Genomic DNA, 13,757 nt, shown 5'->3' on the forward strand with positions numbered 1-13,757 from the left:
GGAATAAGCATGTACCCCCTGGTTGTGGTGGTGATCCGGGAAGAGGTTGTCCTGGAAACTAGCCTCCCTTAGGATCTGGTTTCCCAACTTGAAGGAGGCCCCAGGGAGTAATGAGTGGCCCTTTAACAGCTCTGCCAACCAGAACCGGTCAGTTAGATCTTGCTGGTCCCTATTTTGACCCCGAGCTTTGGATCCTTTTCTTGCCTGGAGGGAGGGCAGCCCTGCACACACATCAACAGGGATGTGGGAAAACGCCAAGACTGATAGAGCTCTGGGGCTCGAATGGGCCTAGGCGAACGGAGGACAGGCGTCCACAGGGCAGGCGGCGGGCTTGGGGACGAGCCCCTCGGCTGGGCTCGGAGGCCGGCCAGCGCGACCCTGGGCCGGGAGAAGCCGAGACGGTGGCCCTCCCAGTTTCCTAGAGAGGCCGTCGAGGCCCGGGGCGGCGGCGCGCGTGCGCGACGGGCCAGCGGGAGCCGGGCGCGGGGCGTGCGGTGCGGCGGGCAGACGGAGTCTCGGGCGGCCGCGGGAATCGGTGAGCGGCCGGGTGGCGCAGGCGGGGCGGCGGGGGCTGCTGTGCGCCCGCGGGGTTCCCGGGGCGCGGCGGGGTGCTCGGCTGTGGCCGGCGGGCGGCGGTGGGGCCCGGGCTGGAGGCCGCGGCCGGGGCGGTGGTCTGGCCGGGGATCCGGTCCCCGCCGTGCTGAGGGCTCAGCTGGAGGAGCTTCGGCGCCCGGGGGCCCGGGGCGCGGAGGGAGGGATTTCTGTGCGTTATCGCTTCTCCCGATTATGCAAACAAAGCGCGCTCATTACGGCCCATTAGAGGACGCGGGGAGAGTAAGGAAAGTAAAAGTAACCGCAGTCCGCTAGTGTGTTCTCCTGGAGGCTTCCTGACGTTTTCCAGTTTGTGTATAAGTATGCAAGCTCGCATACATGTGTAAGTTTTTATTACGAAATGGGATCATACTATTGCTCTTAAAAAACTTTTTTTAGTTTTGTGGGAATATATACATAGCATTTACCGTATGACACAAAAGTTTACCATTTTAACGTGTATATGTAATTCAGTGGCATTAAGTACATTCCTAGTATTGCTTTTGAAAGTTATATCTTCAGCTTGCGGAATGCATTTGTTCATATATTGGTTAAAATTAGTGCTAGCATTATGACACCATCAAGACATTTTTGCAAGTATGATTAAAAGAAAAATATTTTGTTTGCAGTTTATTTCCCATAGTACACAATAGTTGAAGCTGTAAATGTTCAAGTGATGTTTGTGCAGAAAAAATAGCAAAATCTTTATTAGAGCGATTGTCTGTCTTCAGAATGAAAGAGTAGTATATAAAATGCAGCGTTTCTTTTTTAAAGATTTTATTTTTCCTTTTTCTCCCAAACCTCCCCCTCCCCCCCCCACCCCGTACATAGTTGTGTATTTTTAGTTGTGGTTCCTTCTAGTGTGGCATGTGGGACGCCGCCCAAGCATGGCCCGACGAGCGGTGCCATGTCCACTCCCAGGACTGGAACCGGGAAACCCTGGGCCCCCAAAGCCGGACGCGTTAACTTAACCGCTCGGCCTCCGGCTGACCCTAAAATGCAGTTTTTAAGCACAAGGTTCAGCTCTAACCTAAAACCACTGTACTGGCTTCTCACTTACTTTGGCCTGAGAAATCAGAGAATGGTCTCCTCCTTAGTTAAAAGTGGGGCCAGGAAAGAACACCATCGTGTTTCAAGCTGTTTGCCGTTCAGAACTGAAAACTCACTAATACTAGGTCAGTTACTTTGCAAGGAAATGTCAGCAAGTGTTTCTAGCCATATTTTGATTGAGGATATCAGGGAACTTCCGTCGGCTATACACGTGTATATCTGTGTGCATAATCAAGGACTGACAAATGAGGCTCTTACATGTTGATGCTAAAGAGAGGCAGACAAATTTTGGTTAAAAAAGTAATCCTTACTGTAGTGAAAAGATGGGAATGTTTTGAAGACAAACTTCAGCATGTACTTATAAGGGATACTGACAAAACATGAAAAATGTTTAGTAACTATGCCATTTAGTTTTCTGTGGTTCCTGGTATCCAAGAAGTATTAGCGCATAAGCACTCCATGATGTCAAAGAGTTGCCTCAGAGTAAAAATACATAAAAGTATACCAGACATAACTTACATTATCTTGCAATCTTCAGTACAGATCTTCCTCGACTTACAATGAGGTTACATCCTGAAAAACCCATCGTGAGTTGAAAATATACGTCGAAAATCCATTTACTACACCTAACCTCCCAAACATCATAGCTTAGCCTAGCCTACCTTAATGCATGCTCAGAACACTTACATTAGCCTACAGTTGGGCAGAATCATCCAACACAAAGCCGAATTTATAGTCAAGTGTTGAATATCTCATGTAGTTTATTGAATACTGTCCTGAAAGTGAAAAACAGAAGGGTCGGATGGGTACAGAATGGTCGTTAAGTATCTGTTGTTTAGCGTGGCTGACTGGCTGCAGCTTGCTGCTCACCCGGCATCAGGAGAGAGTAGTGGACTGCATATCGCTAGCCCAGGAGAGATCAAAAGTCAATGTTCTAGGTATGTTTTCTACTGAATGCGTATCACTTTTCACCATCGTAAAATCAAAAATCATATGTCAAACTATTGTGGGGACCTGGAATTGGCCACGCCAAGATATGTCTCTTTGGCATCAGGATTATTTGAGGCTGATTGCTTTTGATAAACTGGGGGGAAGGAGGCTCTGAGGAATGGAACTTGCCCTTTGTTAGGACACATTTACATTTGTAAGGTAAATCTCTATCTGTAAAAGGTGCCTCCCTCTTTGTACCAGGAAGAAGAAAGGCCATGACCTACTCTCCAAAAACTCTTAATCAATACCAAAGGCAAGAACTTAAAATCTGCATTTTATTGTGCTAGTCTGGTAACCTCCTGTAACTGACTTCCCTCCCCCTCCCAACTTTGGCATTCCTTAAGGATTAAGCATCTTTCCTTAGGCTAGGAACCGATTGCTGCTGCACTCACCTGTGACCATCCAGCTCCAGACATAGACTTGCCTCCTGCTATGCCCACCGAGATAGCAGACCATTACCTGCTGTGTCCATCAAGCACTGTGCCGGCAGGGCAATCTTGTGACTATTGTGGGAGGGACATTTCAATCACATGTGAAACACCCCGTTTGGAGGCTATATAACCACTCTGTGCACCCCACTTCTTCGGTGCCCTTTCTTCCTTTGGGAAGAAAGGCCCCGGGCCATGGTTCCTCATAAAGCTTTGTTTAATTTTCTCTTGCTATTCTGTCTCATGTGAATTTAAGTCGTTCTCCAGCCAGACGAACCCACATTTGGGGAGAGGAAATGTCCTCCTCCCCTACACTATCAACTTGGACCATCAGTATTTTTATATCAGAAACACTGTGAAAGAGCTCCCTCAGGTGAACCCCTGTGTGCTCTGCAAGGCTGAATTTTTGGGCTTGTACTTTTCCTTCCCTGATCACCCTCCTCCTTGTTTTCTTATACTGTCTGGCACCTGTCTCTGTCTAACATACCATATATTTTCTTTTTTTTTTTTTGAGGAAGATTAGCCCTGAGCTAACATCTGCTGCCAGTCCTCCTCTTTGCTGGGGAAGACTGGCCCTGAGTTAACATCAGTGCCCATCTTCCTCTCCATTATACGTGGGACACCTACCACAGCATGGCTTGCCAAGCGGTGCCATGTCCCCACCCGGGATCTGAACCGGCGAACCCCGGGCCGCCAAAGCAGAACGTGCACAGTTAACCACTGCGCCGGCCCCTGAGCTTATTTCTTAATTGATCTATTGGTATGAGGATTACACTAACATTTTAAAAATGTTGAAGGACTGGAAGCAGTCTTTGTGTAGTGACAATTGTCTTAGAAACTTGTTTGCTTATTATCAGTGTATAGAATAAACCTTATGTCCCCTGACACTGGTAGGGAAAACAGGAGAGTAAGAGACTACTTAACAAGGATTTAAAAAGGAAAACAAGGGGCTGGCCTGGTGGCGCAGCGTTAAGTTTGCACATTCCACCTCGGTGGCCGAGGGTTCGCTGGCTCGGATCCCGGGTGCGGACCTGTGCACCACTTATCAAGTCATGCTGTGGCAGGCATCCCACTTATGAAAAATAGGGGAAGATGGGTACGGATCTTAGCTCAGGGCCAATCTTCCGCAAAAAAAAAAAAAATAAAATAAAGACAGCTTTCTAAGAAGGAAAGCAAACAAAATTACCCTGCATGTGAGATGAAGCAGCAAAATGAGAAAAAGAAGAAAACGTCCCTGAAAAATGCCCAGGTGATTGCTTGGGACGTTCCTTGTCTTTTCAAATCCATTCTCATTGTGGGAATGACCTGGGTTGGGGTATGGGGGAGGCTCTAGAGAAGAGGCCTGATCCAGCTTGGGTTGCTCCTCAGGCCTGGGGGCTCACGTTTGTGGTATCATCTTAACAAGTTGGTCGATGGAGGTTTTCTTCAGTCCTCAAAAGCTGGGTGGGGGGCCGGCCCCATGGCTGAGTGTTTAAGTTCACGTGCTTTGGCGGCCCAGGGTTTGGATCCTGGGCGCAGACATGGCACCTATCATTAGGCCATGTTGAGGCGGCGTCCCACATGCCACAACTGGAAGGACCCACAGCTAAAATATACAACTATGTGCTGGGGGGATTTGGGGAGAAAAAAAGCAGCAAAAAAAAAAAAAGATTGGCAACAGTTGTTAGCTCAGGTGCCAGTCTTTAAAAAAAAAAAAGTTAGCTAGGCTTGGGAGGAACCTGAGGCACCTGGATACCTTATGTAGTGGGGTGCTTTCAGCTCTCTGGCCCCCATCACTTTCCCTTGCTCTGGGTCTTTCACTCAGAGCCTGAAGGCCCAGGAGGTCTTCAGCTTTGTCCATGTTCATGGTCGCAGAGGCTGGGCTCACCCTTTCTTTGATGGAAGGCCTGGCGTCTATGGGCGTGCTCACAGGCTGTCGCGCTCCTTTTCCTGCCTGTCAGTCTTCTCACCACCTCTTTACAAATGGCTCAGTGGCCCCGGATGTTTCTGCAGCAGCTGCTTCAGAACAGGCCAGGTTGGAGGCTTCTTTCTGGTGCTCACTTCACTGTGGGTCTCAATTTCCGGAGATAGGTCGATGCTGTTTATCTTCCCCACTGGGTGCATTTCTTTGAAATATTTCTCCCTGGCCTCCAGCTCATTCTCTTTAGGCTCCCTGCCAGATTTCTCCTCACCCTGAGCGGTTTTCCAGTTCTTTTCATACTTCAGTTTTCCTTCTGTCTCCCATCCATTCTGCGGGTTTGTCTGTGAAAGGCTGTCTCCCTCGCTGACTTTCTGCTTCGTCCTGAGCAGTTTCCTTCTTCCGGTTTGAGCTGCTGGAGCTCAGCAGGGCTGGAGCCTGCCCCTCCTGCTCCTGAAGCACCCTTTCCTCTTCAGGCGTCTTTTGTCGTTGTGTCTCTAAGTCTCTTTTCATAGGCCTTCAGTGATTTGCTTTATCACTTCTCTCGTTTTCCTTTGCTTTTGTTTTCTCTGACTGTTTCTTCTTACCTGTCCCCCTGTTTGCACAGCATGGCTTCCTTTGTCTGCCCGAACTAGGGCAGCCTCCTCACATGCGTGATCCCTAATGTAGTTCTTCGCTTGACTCTCCGTGCCTTGGAGCAGGGCTGTAGTTTCTCCCTTTTAGCTGGGTGATGGCGTGCTTCCTTCTTCCCGTCTCAGTGTACGGTCCTCTCGTTTTTGTCAGTCCCAGCAGCACTTGCTGAGTCCGGATGTTTGTAGCGAATGTAGGAGATGATGGCTTCTGGGTGAAGGTAGTGATTTCTTTAAATTTGCTTACATGGTGGGAGTTGGAGGGTGCCTCGGTTTCAGGGGAAGACGACCATCGTCTGTGACTCGGTGTGTGGAGTCATGGGCCACTTTGCAACAAATGCCAAGACCTGCTGTCCATAATATTTTCACATATGGTCTAAGGTAGGGGTCCAACTTCATTCTTTTGTACATCTGGTTGTCCCAGCACCAGTTGTTGAAAAGTCTATTCTTTCCCCTTTGAGTGGTCTTGGGACCTTCATCAAAAGTAAGTTGACTAGAGATGTATGGGGTTTGGTTCTGGGCTCTTAGTCTGTGTCATTGATTTATGTCTATCGTTATGCCAGCACCACACTGTCTTGGTGATTGCTGCTTTGTAAAGTAAGTTTAGAAATTGGGAATTGTGAGTCTTCCTTCTTATTTTTATTTTTCAAATTTCATTTGGCTGTGCTGGAAATCTTGAGTTTCCATATGAATTTTATTATCAGTTTGTCAATTTTTACAAAGAAGCTAGCTGGGCTTCTGATAGGGATTGTGTTGAATCTGAAGATCAATTTGGCGAATATCTGTTACATGTGAGTTTCAAGAAAGAGAGGGAATAAGAGGTTTTGATGGATGTCTGGAATCATTGACAGAACTTGGGGAGAAAGGAAAGGAAGACAGTACGAACATGTATTTTTGACACTGAATTTATGGTTATGTGCAACACCAGGTGAAGTGTCCAGCAGATGACTGGAAGCTTGTGATGGAAGTGCAGAAAAGAACAGAGCAATGAGAGTCGATGAGACCTCTGACAGAGAGAAGGGAAGCTCTGAGGCCTGAGCACCTGGAATGTCCATAATGAGAGGGCAGAGGAAGGAAGAAAAACCAGGGAAAGAGGGCCCAGAGATGTGGGGGAAATCAGGCTAGGCTTGTGCTAGGGAAGCCATGGGAGAGAATGTGGTCAGAAGTATGGCTTCCTTCAGAGAGGTTCAAGACAGTGAGGACTGAGCGGGCCAGTCCTCAGTGTGACCCGAGTCCTTCTACCATACCCCCCCTGGAAAATGCATAGCACACGTAGGATAAAGCCTTTCTGGAAAGGGCATGAGACTCTGTGTGTGGAGTTGCCTGGGCTCTCTTGAGTCCACTGGGTGGGATACAGACCTTGCTGGAGCCAAGGGCAGGGCTTGTCCCACTCATAGCTTTCTTTCCTCCCTCAGCTCAACAGGCTTCCCCAATGCCTGCCCTTCCCCAAGCAGGGAACTTAGGAGACCAAGCAGCAGCAAGTGTGCTTCAGATGGTTGGGCCCCAGGTGAGCTTAGTCCTTTCCGTCTTTCCTGAGTTCCCCAGTCTGTGGCCCCGGATAGCTAGAGCTCAGCCCCGGGCTCTGGGCCATTCTGACATGTTCCTGTGGCTTCCCTGCCTGATTGCTTCCCCTGGAGCTGGTCCCGCCTGCTGAGTTCACAGACTCTATCTTGCCCTGGTCTTGTCCTTTTAGATGTGTCATCCCAGCCTCTGTCCCTCTGCCCCCACTTTCCCCACCAGGACCCTCACCCGGTGCTCTCAGTAGCCTTCAGACTGGGAATATCCTGAGCAATAGAAGCTTGTCATTCCAGGGCTCTGCAGCGTACGAGTTCCTGTGTGTGGACTATACTCAGAAGAAGTGGAGAGGTCCAGCAGTCAGTCAGAGAGCCCTGTACCGGAACGTCATGCCAGAAAATCACTGCAGCGCGGCCTCCCTGGGTAATGCTTCTGCTCCCCGGTAACTTAGAGTCTGCAGCCTTTGCATTTTCTTTGCTGTATTCTTTTTCTTTGTTAACTTGTATTGTGAAAAATGGCAAACAGACAAAGTAGAGAGAACAGTATCCTGAACCTTTCTGCACCATCACCCAGCTTTAACAGTTATCAGCATTCTCTTTCTTCATTATTAATTGACCCAGGGTGGTTTAGTTAGTTTGTAGTTGTAAGGAATAGAGAGCTACTCAAGTTATTGTAATTATGAGCTGTGTTACTTATAATAAGGCTAAAGAAATGGAAACCCTGAACAAATGGAACCCTGACCGGCTGGCCCAGAAACAGGGCCTTGTGGGACTGAGCCTTGACCCAGGGCAGCTCAGCAGCCTCAGCAGCAACAGCTGATGACATTTAGGCTAGTGTTGCACCGGGAATGTGATGCAGCTGCTCCCTGCGTATCTGTCTTCTTCTCCCACTGCTCCCCATTCTCTTCACTCTGAATCTTTTGCCCCTCACAGCTCCTTCTTAATTATGTTTTCTGTTCCCTCATACTTTCTGCTTGCTGTGGCTCCCAGTAGTTTAGCTTCTCTTCATACATCATTTCAGCTTGAGCTCCTACTTGTAATTTCCTTCATTTTACCCTACTTCCAGTTCAGAAGTTACTTCAAGAGGGGCTCCAGGGTGGTTCAGCCATTAAATCTCATCTCTGTTTGGGCAGAACTTGGGCCCAGGCCACAGCAGAGGCTGATGACTAATCTATAGGAAAGCTACAGTTTGGTCTAGTGCTTGGCCCTGTCCAGTCACCTGTCATCCATCATGGGATGAGCTGGGTTGCTTGGCATAAAGTGTGGTTGCTTCAGCTTCCCCTTCAGGAAAGATGAGCAGGGCAGCTTCCTGGAAGGGGCTTGTTGTCAGGGCAGTTTCTGTGATTGACAGGTCCAGGACAGTAGCCTATTCTGGAGAGGGTGGGCTTAGGAGTCAGGGACCCACACATCCACAACTTGAACGTACTGAAGTAGTAGAATGATGTTTGTAGCCCTGATTAAGATGTGATTGAAAGCAACCAACATTTTGTGTTCAGCTATGACCATGATTGCTCTCTTTTTCAAGCTTTTGTATTTAAAAATTCCAGAACTCGAAAGTAAATATTCAACTATTGAGTTTCCATAGACTACTGATAATTCTTTTTCTCAGTAGGACAAGAAATGAGTAAAAGTTGTTTTCTTCTTTCTTTTGGCAGCAGGTGAGAACAGAATGGAGAGTTCAGAGTTGCCTGCAAAGCAGGAAATTTCTAAAGGGTTGGAGTCATCTGATAGATTATCAGGAGGACTCTATGGGGTGGTTCCTGGAGGACCAGAAGCTGGAGATGCCTGTGAAGATGCTTTAGAGAAGCTAGAAGGGCAACCCTCAGATGAGGAAGGGAGCCAACTCGAAAGTGATTTCTTGGAAATAACATATGAGAATAAAAATAAATCTACTGAAGATGGGTGTGATATATATAAGGAACTTGGGGCACATCCAAATCTGTCTTCCCATCCTGCAGAACATCAAGGAGTCCTGAAAGGACAGAAATTCTATCGATGTGGTGAATGTGGCAAAACTTTTAATTGGAGTTCACACCTCATTGGGCATCAGAGAATCCACACTGGAGAGAAACCCTATGAGTGTAACGAGTGTGGTAAGACATTCAGGCAGACCTCTCAGCTCATAGTTCATCTCAGAACCCACACGGGGGAAAAGCCCTATGAATGCAGCGTGTGTGGAAAGACCTATCGACACAGCTCCCATCTCATTCAACACCAGAGACTCCATAATGGGGAGAAACCTTATAAATGTAATGAATGTGAAAAAGCCTTCAATGAGAGCTCCAAACTGTTTGACCACCAAAGAACCCACACTGGGGAGAAACCATATGAATGCCATGAGTGTGGAGCAGCCTTCAGTCGGAGTAAAAATCTTGTCCGACACCAGGTACTTCACACTGGTAAGAAACCCTACAAGTGTAATGAGTGTGGGAAAGCTTTCTGTTCTAATAGAAATCTCATTGATCATCAGAGAATCCACAGTGGGGAGAAGCCTTATGAGTGTAATCAATGTGGCAAGGCCTTCAGTCGGAGTAAATGTCTTATTCGACATCAGAGCCTCCACACTGGGGAAAAACCATACAAATGTAGTGACTGTGGGAAAGCTTTCAGTCAAATCTCTCAGCTTGCTGACCATGAGCGAATGCATACTGGAGAAAAACCTTTTGAATGTAATGAGTGTGGTAAAGCATTCAGTCTGAGTAAGTGTCTTATTCGACATCAGAGACTTCACACAGGTGAAAAGCCCTATAAATGCAATGAATGTGGAAAATCCTTCAATCAAAACTCATACCTCATTATACACCAGAGAATTCACACTGGTGAGAAACCTTATGAATGTACTGAGTGTGGGAAGGTCTTCAGCCATAATTCCAGCCTTATGGTACATCAGAGAACCCATACTGGGGAGAAACCATATAAATGCAGTGAGTGTGGGAAAGCCTTCAGTGACAGCTCACAGCTTACTGTGCACCAGAGAGTTCACACTGGAGAGAAACCCTATGAATGTATTGAGTGTGGGAAAGCCTTCAGTCAGCGTTCCACTTTCAATCACCACCAGCGAACTCACACTGGAGAGAAGCACTCAGGTGGGGCTCGGTCAGTTTCTTAAGGCATAAATCTCCAAGACAGCAAGGAACTTTGAGTTAAGCTTTCTTTATAAGAATGCTGCTCACCCTGGTGTCCTCTTGGAACCACTAATTGAAGTGGGCATTTCCCAAATGCTTCCTGCTGGGTCATAAAGGTAGGAGAGTGGCAGTAACAGTGCACTCCTTCCTCAGTAATGGGGAAGTGAGGACTACACATTTCATGTACTTGTAGGTTTCCTTCTTTCTTTTTTTTAACTGTTTAAAAATCTATTTCGTGTCTTAGTTATATATCACATAATCAGACTGTGTGCTTCTCAAGGACAGAGATTATATCTCCCTTTTTCTATTCCAGTTAATCCGTTTCCCCAGTTACATAAAGTCGTTCTCTGAAACGGATTCCTCCTTTTCTGACTCTTGGGTCTGGCCTTTTTGAAACTTCTGTTCTAATCTAGACCCTCATCACTTGTTCCCTACCTAGAAACCGTTTCTTCTTCCTGTTTGCTAATCTGTGTCCCTCAGAACCTGTAAGATCCAGTTCATCTCTGAAAGACATTTTTCTTCAGATGCTTCTTCCTTCCTCCTAAACTTCTGTTGATATGACCTCAGTGCTTCAAATTAGCCTGTGCTACAATTTGCAGTTACTAAATTGCCTTGTAAATTATTCTCAACTTAATGCACATGTGTATACTTTCATACCAATTTAATGTAGGCTCTTTGTGGTTGGGTATTGTATCTATTTCTTTTAGCATATAGATAATTCTCTGCATCTACTAGTTGTTGAAGAAGTTTTTAAAACTCATTTCTCCAACGCAACCATTCTTCAAGTGAGGATGAACTCCCCTCCCACCACCCAACCTAAAATTTCTAACGATGGATATCATCGGATATCACATACAAAGGCCTCATTCATATCATCTACGTGTATCCCTGGAGTCTTACTGCTGTTACTTCTGCCTCAGAGAGCTAATGGATTTGTGTTTGAGTGTGTGTATGTATGTCTGTATGTACCTAGGTATTGGAGTTGGCAGTCATGTTCCACTGATAGGTACTTTGCCCTGCACACTGATTCTAGTTCTGAACTAGCTGAGTCCACCCTATGCCTAAGTAAACAAGTTAAGAACAGCATCAAAATTTACTGTAAAGATTTGACTTTTGTGGCTGTGGCAAAGATGATTGAAAGTTCCAGTTAGAAGCATTCTTGGATGGTTGGAATTCACAGCGATGAGGTTTGTGGCAAGATAGTAGAGTCAAATTAATCTTATTTCCTTACCAATTTCTAGGTTAGAGGTGTACCCTTAATTTTTGTAATTACCTTTTGGGCCATCTTTCATTCATCAAAGGCAGAAGAAACAGGAAATCTTTTCAGAGGATTTCCACTCCTTAACAGTCACATATTGGACATAAGCTTGAACAACTCTTTATTTTCCCCCTTGCAGTAGGGCCCCACTGCTGGGGCACCTCTGCCTCTGGTGTCAACCTCCTTCCTCTTAGCAATATGAGGAGCGGCAGTGTGGCACAGGTGGAGGAGGAGGTGGGGGCAATGTCACGTGTGTAACCTGGAGGGGAGAGATTTTTGTGAGCTGTGATTTGTGTCTTAGAGGCAATGGAGAAGAAAGGAAAGAGAGTCCAGGCTGAAGAAAATAAGAATTAGATGTGATTCTGGGAGAGGCCTCTCAGACATTGTTAGAATGTTTTTTGGGGGCCTAAAAAATTTCTGAACCAAGGACAGGGGACTGGAAATTTGTCATTTGTGAATGTGTTTTCAATTAAATTTCTGTTACAGCTATGTTTTTGGTGTTTATTTCCATTTTCCTTTACAAAATATGCAGATAGGACTTCCTTTTTTAAGTGTTTTACTTTGGGAGTTCTCAGATCCCAGGGAAGAACCCAGCCCCCATTATGAGCACCTGCGTCCATCCCTCCACCCTGATTGGACATTACTGCTCATGTCATCAGTAGAACCCCCTGCCTGTTGGATGCTATAGTTTTATCTTCGGGTTCTTGTCTGCTCATCCCCTGCCACACTAAGTCTCTGGAGTGGGTGATCCAGTGCTATTCATGACTGTTACACACCACCAGCTGTCTGGTGGGTGCTCAGTAGAAATGAACGTCTTCACTTCCTGGAAAAGCACTCAGGCTCTTGGATGGAGGGAAAAGGGCTACATTGGAAAGCCACACCTCAATTTCTATTGCTAGTATTGGAAATAATTATTGGTTTTTAAAAACTTTATCTGGATCCAATTACCTTGCTAAATTATTTTTAGTTTTCATTTCCTAACTTTTGTAGGTATACAAAAATAATTAGTATTCTCTTAATTTCTAATTTGTATGTCACTTATGTCATGCATTAGCAAGAATATAAAAAGAAAATAGCAGATAACAGGCATTCCATGTCTTGCTCCTAATGTTTTTAGCACTTCACAGTTTTTTTTATGATGTTCACCTCATTCTTAGTTTCTGATAAATATTCTATTGTGTTTAGAAGTTTCCTTCTATCTCTATTTTTAGAAGAAGCAGTATGGTATCTAAGTGGTTAAGTGCACAGATTTTGTGCCTAGCACTCTAAGTTCAAATCCTCACTACACCACCTTCTTAGGTGTGTGATCCTGGGCAGTCACTTAGCTTGTGTCTCAGTTCTTCCATCTGTGAAATGGTTCTCCCTCATAGGGCTGTGAGGATAAAATTAGTTAATATAAGTGTAAGGCACTTAAAATAGTGCTTGATGCATAGTGCACATTATAGCAATTATTATTATACTTAGAGTTTCTATTAGAAATGGATGCTAAGTTCTATCTAATTTTTTAAAAGTCTGTTGGTGTAATTTTACAGGTCATATTCTGTATTTTTTTTTGTGTGTAATTCATTTTATTGACAAGTTTTCAAATAATTGAAATTTCTTGACATTCCTGGAATAAAGTCCATTTGTTCATGGTGATTTCTTTTTTCTGCTTACAGAACTAGATTCAATTTGCTTTGCAAAATGAATTTGGAACTTTTCTTTCTGTTTTATTACTCTGGAAAAGTTTGCATAATGTGAGAATTATTCTTTGAAGGCTAAATATATCTAGGCCTGATCCTTTTTTGGGAGGGAGGAGACTGGGAGGGACATATCTGTAGCAGCTGTCTTAGTTTGGGGCTACTATCACAAAACACCATAGACTGGGGGGCTTTAACAACAGATATTTATTCCTCACGGTTTTGGAGGCTGGGAAGTCCAAGATCAAGTTGCCGGCATGACCAGGTTCTGGTAAGGACCTGCTTCCTGGCTTGCAGACAGCTGCCTTCTTGCTATATTCTCATATCATGAAGAAAGAGAGAAGCTGTCTGTCTGTTTCTCTTCTAATAAGGGCGTTAATCCCATCGTGGGTGCCCTACCCACGTAAGCTGATCTAACCCTAGTTACTTCCCAAGGGCCCTGCCTCTACATACCTTCCCACTAGGGATTAGAGCTTTGACATGGATTTTGAGGAGACAAACATTTGGTTCATCAGTTCTGCCTCTGGCTCCCCCAAATTCATGTCCTCACATGCAAAATACATTAATTTCATTGATTTCATTCCAGTAGCCCAAAA

General features: G+C 45.6%; 1 protein-coding gene across 7 annotated transcripts; it reads left to right on the forward strand.

Annotated features, from left to right (window-relative positions):
- The first annotated feature begins 267 nt into the window (after positions 1–267).
- Positions 268–13,120, forward strand: LOC106838422 (zinc finger protein with KRAB and SCAN domains 7). Of its 7 annotated transcripts, none has more exons than XM_044754408.2 (4): positions 268–535; positions 7,001–7,092; positions 7,397–7,523; positions 8,755–13,120. In XM_044754408.2, the coding sequence occupies exons 1-4, from the start codon at positions 283–285 to the stop codon at positions 10,206–10,208; spliced, it is 1,926 nt and encodes a 641-aa protein (XP_044610343.2). In that variant the 5' UTR covers positions 268–282; the 3' UTR covers positions 10,209–13,120. The 7 variants fall into 7 exon arrangements, with proteins under 7 accessions (XP_044610343.2, XP_044610344.2, XP_044610346.2 ...); XM_044754409.2 differs by having other exon boundaries at positions 8,758–13,120; XM_044754412.2 differs by lacking the exon at positions 7,001–7,092 and having other exon boundaries at positions 425–535.
- The last annotated feature ends 637 nt before the right edge of the window (positions 13,121–13,757 follow it).

This window comes from Equus asinus, chromosome 21, assembly GCF_041296235.1.
Source record: "Equus asinus isolate D_3611 breed Donkey chromosome 21, EquAss-T2T_v2, whole genome shotgun sequence".
NCBI lineage: Eukaryota > Metazoa > Chordata > Mammalia > Perissodactyla > Equidae > Equus > Equus asinus.